The sequence below is a fragment of the Nanorana parkeri genome, unplaced genomic scaffold (genome assembly GCF_000935625.1).
Source record: "Nanorana parkeri isolate BGI_ZX_2015 unplaced genomic scaffold, ASM93562v1 scaffold996, whole genome shotgun sequence".
Classification (NCBI taxonomy): Eukaryota; Metazoa; Chordata; class Amphibia; order Anura; family Dicroglossidae; genus Nanorana; species Nanorana parkeri.
This window is the reverse complement of record NW_017307264.1, coordinates 475,713-481,406: the sequence shown is the minus strand read 5'-3', so window position 1 is coordinate 481,406 and position 5,694 is coordinate 475,713. Positions and strand designations below refer to the sequence as shown.

Here is a 5,694-nt window from a genome sequence, read left to right as displayed (position 1 = left end):
CCTTTGGTCGCTGACCAATGGCAAATCATTCCTGTTAAGGCAAACTGTAGCCATTTCTCCTTGTCATTCTTGGAAGAGCATTCTTCTTATCTTGACAGAATAGTCTATATTATGTTTATATTTGCTTGATCTAATACACTTTTTGTATTTTGCAGAATGGGATTAACACTGCATCAAACTGGACATGGACACAGTCATGGAGGAGTAAATTCACACTCTCATTCACACTCTCATTCACACAGCCACGGAGAACTAAATAATCCCAGTGTCCGAGCTGCCTTCATTCATGTCGTAGGAGATTTACTGCAAAGTCTTGGTGTCCTTGTTGCTGCCTATGTCATTTATTTCAAGGTAATTTCCTGCTAATTTTTAAATCCTTTCTGTATATGTGTCAAGTGTAGAGTAAATCCCAGCTCCAGCCAAAACTTGATTTCGCTTGATATGATTTTTACTTCTGTCTGTGTCCCTGTTGGGGATTTTTCCTTTGCTTCCTGTTGAGAAAGGAAGAGATTTGCCATCATTTCCTTTCTCAACAGGGACACAAACATTTTTGTTACAGTAGGGATAACTGGGAACCTCTGGCAGTGGTTTTTATTGCCATCACCATCTTCCTGCCCCAGAACCACTTCAGCTCCTCTTCCTTCTGTGGTCATCACTGGTATTGAGGGAGTCTCCAAAACTAAAAAAAGCATTGGCTGAAGTTGAACTTTAAAGCCTATGTCAAAGCAAAATAAAACCTATGCAGTACATATCTGCAATACATGCATTTTTCCCATGTTGTATCCCTTTTAAAACACTGCGTGTACAGAAAAATACCTGTTGATATCGGCTCGTAATTTCCGGTTTTGCACTGAAAACAAGTAGCCCTGCCCAGTGTCTTTTTGCTAAAATAATTAGACCCACCTACTCTCCCATCTCTACAACATAAAGACTTATCATTCTGTAATCCAAGATGAGCACTAGGACAACTATTTGAGATAACACTGGAAATTTGAAGAGGACACAGGGTGGCTTTGAAGTTCTGACGAGCAACAGGTATTTCTCACTTATCAAACAGATGTATAACAAAAATGCTTTCAATTATATATTAAACAGACCAAAAGGGAGCAAAGAAATGAAGTCCATTGTTCAGGTTTATATACATTTTAATAACCTTTCAACCAGCCAGTTACATAAATTCATTAGAATAGAAATAGAAGGGAGGGAAAAAATTATCTAGGCAAGGAGTTGATAAACAATCGTGTATCCAGGGAGAGTGATTGATTCCTAACTGCATGCAATCCTTTTACATATAATTACATGCGGTGTGCAGGCGTTTACATACAGCAGCTGTCACCATCATTAATTTGAATCGGTGACAGTTGCCGCTTGCAACATGTGCATACGTTAAAACTGGTACCGTATGTAGTAGCGGCCCCCACCGGACTAATGTGTCCAGTGGCCCCCGACTAAATTGAGTTTGAGATCTCTGATGTAAAGTGTTGAAGGGTAGCCCAAAAATGAGTAAGTAGTTTTCTAATTAACGTGCAGATGCGAGAAACCTGTTTTTATAGTGAAGTATACTCGTAGTGGAAGATTCAGGTGCTTCAGTTCCAGAAGACTATGTATAAAATTTTGCCATTCATTGCAATCCATACACAATGATTGGATGGAAGACCATTAATGACCTGTTGAACAATACATTCTAAGTAGTGTGTACAGAACAGTGTGTTTTGCGGTACCATATATATTATGAATGAGGCTTAGAGATGTGGAAAATGGGAGCAGTAACAGAAGAAATGTTTAATGTGATTTATTTAGACGTGGAACTCTCCTGTTATACATTGGTATAGGTGGTACAGAGAGTATACTATTAGGGTGACTCATGCTAATTGGTAATTCTTCTTTTTTTTTATCAGCCAGAGTATAAAATCATAGACCCCATTTGCACGTTTCTATTCTCTGTCCTAGTTTTGGGAACAACCTTGGCCATTCTCAGAGATGTCCTTCTTGTGCTCATGGAGGGTAAGTGATGCTAATGGCATCCTAACAATGGAACCAGAAATGAGATATAGTATGTGTCCCATGAGGAATGATGGTAAGTTTTCTCTTGCACTTATTCATACAGGTACTCCTAAAGGCGTGGACTTCAACATGGTAAAGGACACGCTGCTTTCTATAAATGGAGTGAAAGCTCTTCACAGCCTCCATATCTGGGCTCTTACAGTGTCCCAGCCTGTCCTCTCTGTTCACATAGCAATAAGTAAGTTACCAGACTTTCCAGCACTATATATGATTGCTTCTTGGCTTGTATCAATGTAGATTAACAGGCTTATTTGATAAACTTCCAAAAAATCCATAGTGACTATTCAGAACTGTTTTTTAAAACATTTACATGAATGGACTGTTGTGATTGGTTGTTATGGGTACTGTATTTTTTACTTTGCCTTTGTGCTGTTTATTGAATAAACACATAATGTTGACTGTGTGAGGCTGTGAATTGAACATTTTGTTCCTTTTGTGTGCTTTATAATTTAAACATTTTACATTTTTAAAAATCTTTTTTAGTGCGTCGCTGACTTATTTAAACACTTAAAATGTATGCCAAGGCAAAACAAATGTAGTACATTTCTGCAAAACATTCACATTTTTCCTGTGTTTTACACTGCAAGTACAGAAAAGTATATGCTGATTTGCCAGAAATGCATTTGGCTCTTAAGCCCTGTTGTGCACTGAAAACATGCAGCATTTTTGTGGATGAAGTGGTGTCAGCTCTGCCCATTGTCTGTCTTTTGCTAAACTACTCAAACACTTTCACTTTAAGATCTCTACAACATGTAGGCTAATCATTCTGTAGTCCATGATAAAAACTAGGAGGGCACTTTGAGATAACACAGGAAGTATCCAGAGGGCACAGGACAGGGTTTTTAATTTTTTTTAAAATTTGGTTGCATCTATCAGATATAACAAAATGCTTCCAAAGGTATAATAAACAAGAGAAGGTAATTAACAATGTTTTTTTTAAATAATAATGAGAGTTTATTAAAGTGACATTAAGGGCAAAAGTGCCTCCCCCCACAGTGCTAATGTAAGCACTTACCTTAAATGATGCCTCTTTATTCGATCATCTTCTTCTTTCCTGTCGTTTTTAGCTGTCCCTCCTGCGCTGGTGCGGGTCTCCGATCCAGTGCCGACTCCTCTGTCGTCCTCATGTCCCACGGAGTCTGTGCGGGTGCACGCTGCTCCATATATGTACCTTGTGTCTCTCCTCGTCTCCCGGCCGAACATCTGAACTGCGCATGTTCGGACAGGAGTGCGCGGCAGAGACACAGTATTGACCCTTTTAAAAAAAAATCATTTTGCATATATCTACTGCTTCCTAGCATTAGATACAGTATATGCAAAAACATGCAAGGGTTTATTAACCCTTTAACTTTTCAGAATTAAGTAACACATAGAAAAAGTGCTAAACCCATTTCAAAGTCTATGCAATCCATCCCAAATGTGCAATAAACAAAAGGTGACACCCCTCCAAAATATACACAGCAGAAATAAAATACAGTAAATGTAGTGTCTTGGCACCTGTTACTGTGCGATTACCCCTGGCAGCAGACACCATAACAGGGGGACTTCAGGCAAGTAGTAGTGGGAGAACGTAAAGAAAGGGTACATACCTTTGTCGGGGAAAAAAAGCAAAGAAAGAGAAGCAAGGCCATAATGAGGAAATGTGGTAGAAACCCAAGAACGGTAAAGTATAAATATAGAGAATAATAAAGATAAGGAGGAGGATCAATAAATGGATAAGGATAAAGATAACCCCATGTGGTCCAACGAAGAAATAAGCAACCCATATTAGGAACACTACATGGCACAAGGGATAGCTCAGAATCAGTAACCCATAGGAAGAGAAGAACAGCTCGTTCACAAAGCTAGAAATGCATCAGTACCCATATACAAAATCCAAGGTGCCCATAGATCAGCACGTTGTGGCCGACGGTCATGGATATGAGTCGAGATTTAACCAAATTTTTATGAAACACTGTTGGTAGCCATCCTATATGCTTTTTGACTTTTCTTTTTTGAGGGACTGTTTTTCTGTATCTGCAGCAATGTTGAGTACTTTGGCTATAACTGGTGCCTTAACCTGTTAGAAAGCTGCTTGCAGATACAATTCTTACCAGTCAGCTGGTGCTGGACACATGGTTGAGCACTTCTTGTTTTACAGGGAAACAGGAGCACAGAGACACGAAATTGCATCATAACTAGAGGTGCACCGAAATGGAAATTTCATAACGGAAATAAAAAAAATTGTCATGCCAAAACCGAAAATGTTGTTTTTTACTTTTAAGAAATTTTTTTTTTTTTTAATTAAATATTTATTTTTATTTTTTTACTTTACTTTCAGGGGGCTCCTCCCCGCTGGGCGCTGCTCAGGGATGCGCCGCTGTATCGGCAGAAAAAGGGCACTTTCGGCATTTAGCTAAAAGTGCCATTTTCGGCCAATATATCGTTGCATCCCTGACCATAACCGTTCCACTAAGAAGAACAATACATTAAACATTATACTACCACCCAGTAGCGGATCTACGAATTACAGTGTAGTACTGTATGTATATGTTGTGGTCATAGATAGGTGTTGCATATGTGTGCTGCTGTCCTATTCATTTCTCTTTTTGGGTAGTGCAAAGAGTTGGTGGATTTGGATACATAGAAGAGCATATATACCGTATATAAAAGTATATAAAATGACATGGGGTCATTGCCTATCCAGTTTATTCCCTTGTGAATGTGCCACTGGTTTAGGGAGACTCTATCTCTTCGTTTGATGGTTCATTTATTTATTTATTTTTATCCTTTTATTTCAGATGAAGATGCAAACTCTCAGATGGTACTGAAAGAGGCCAGTTCTCACCTTCAGAGCAAATTCCATTTCCACACGACTACGATCCAGATAGAAAATTATTCAGAAGATATGAGAGATTGTCAAGAGTGTCAGGATCCAACAGACTAAGGATTATTTGGACCATACACTATGTACATGAAGTGGTATTCAGCTGAACATGGAGCTAAGAACCGTCTCCTCTGTGAGTGCTCCTAAGCAGATGACGTCATGCAGTCTTCATCATGAGGGTGCATAGCTTGTCTGAGGATTCTGCAGAGGACAGAACTGTACTTGGGATACTGTTAGTTATCATCCAAGATCTTTCTTGTACTGGTTTACTCCAGAAGATCAGTAGCGACAACCAACTGTGGTCAGGGTGCTTTTTGTTTCCCACACTTTGCAGACTTTTGCACATAATTAAGGAGTAAAACTCTTTGTGCTAACTAGAAAAAAATAAAAACATTTTACACGATGTTTTGTACAGCTGAACATTTTGTCTATAAAGTAAAATCAAAAAGAAGATTAAAGCAGAAGGATAGTCTATATTAAAAGATAACATTAAACAAGTTTTTTTATGCAATATTCGTTTTCAATCCAGAGCTGTCTCCCATAGCACTTCTTTTCTGCCACTAGGTGTCTTCAGTCTCCTGAGTTGAATGAGAGCCAACATCAATCAACCTTGTCCCTTTGGGCCCAAGCTGTCATGAAGCCACCCCCAGCCTGTGAGTGGTCAGGGAAGGACAAGCAGTACAATGATGAGCTCCTCTCTTGTCACTATATTTCTTGCGCTAACATGAAGGAGGAGAAAACAAATTAGCTCCTCCTCCACTCTT

At 39.0% G+C, this 5,694-nt stretch overlaps 1 protein-coding gene across 1 annotated transcript in view; it reads left to right on the top strand.

Moving 5' to 3' along the window:
• Positions 1 to 5,284, top strand: part of SLC30A2 (solute carrier family 30 member 2) — a 22,173-nt gene extending 16,889 nt beyond the window's left edge. Inside the window, exons 5-8 of the mRNA XM_018567003.1 lie at positions 156 to 351; positions 1,899 to 2,004; positions 2,108 to 2,242; positions 4,845 to 5,284. Coding sequence (XP_018422505.1) covers positions 156 to 351; positions 1,899 to 2,004; positions 2,108 to 2,242; positions 4,845 to 4,990 — 583 coding nt within the window. The 3' untranslated portion in view covers positions 4,991 to 5,284. The remainder of the gene's footprint in view (positions 1 to 155; positions 352 to 1,898; positions 2,005 to 2,107; positions 2,243 to 4,844) is intronic.
• The last annotated feature ends 410 nt before the right edge of the window (positions 5,285 to 5,694 follow it).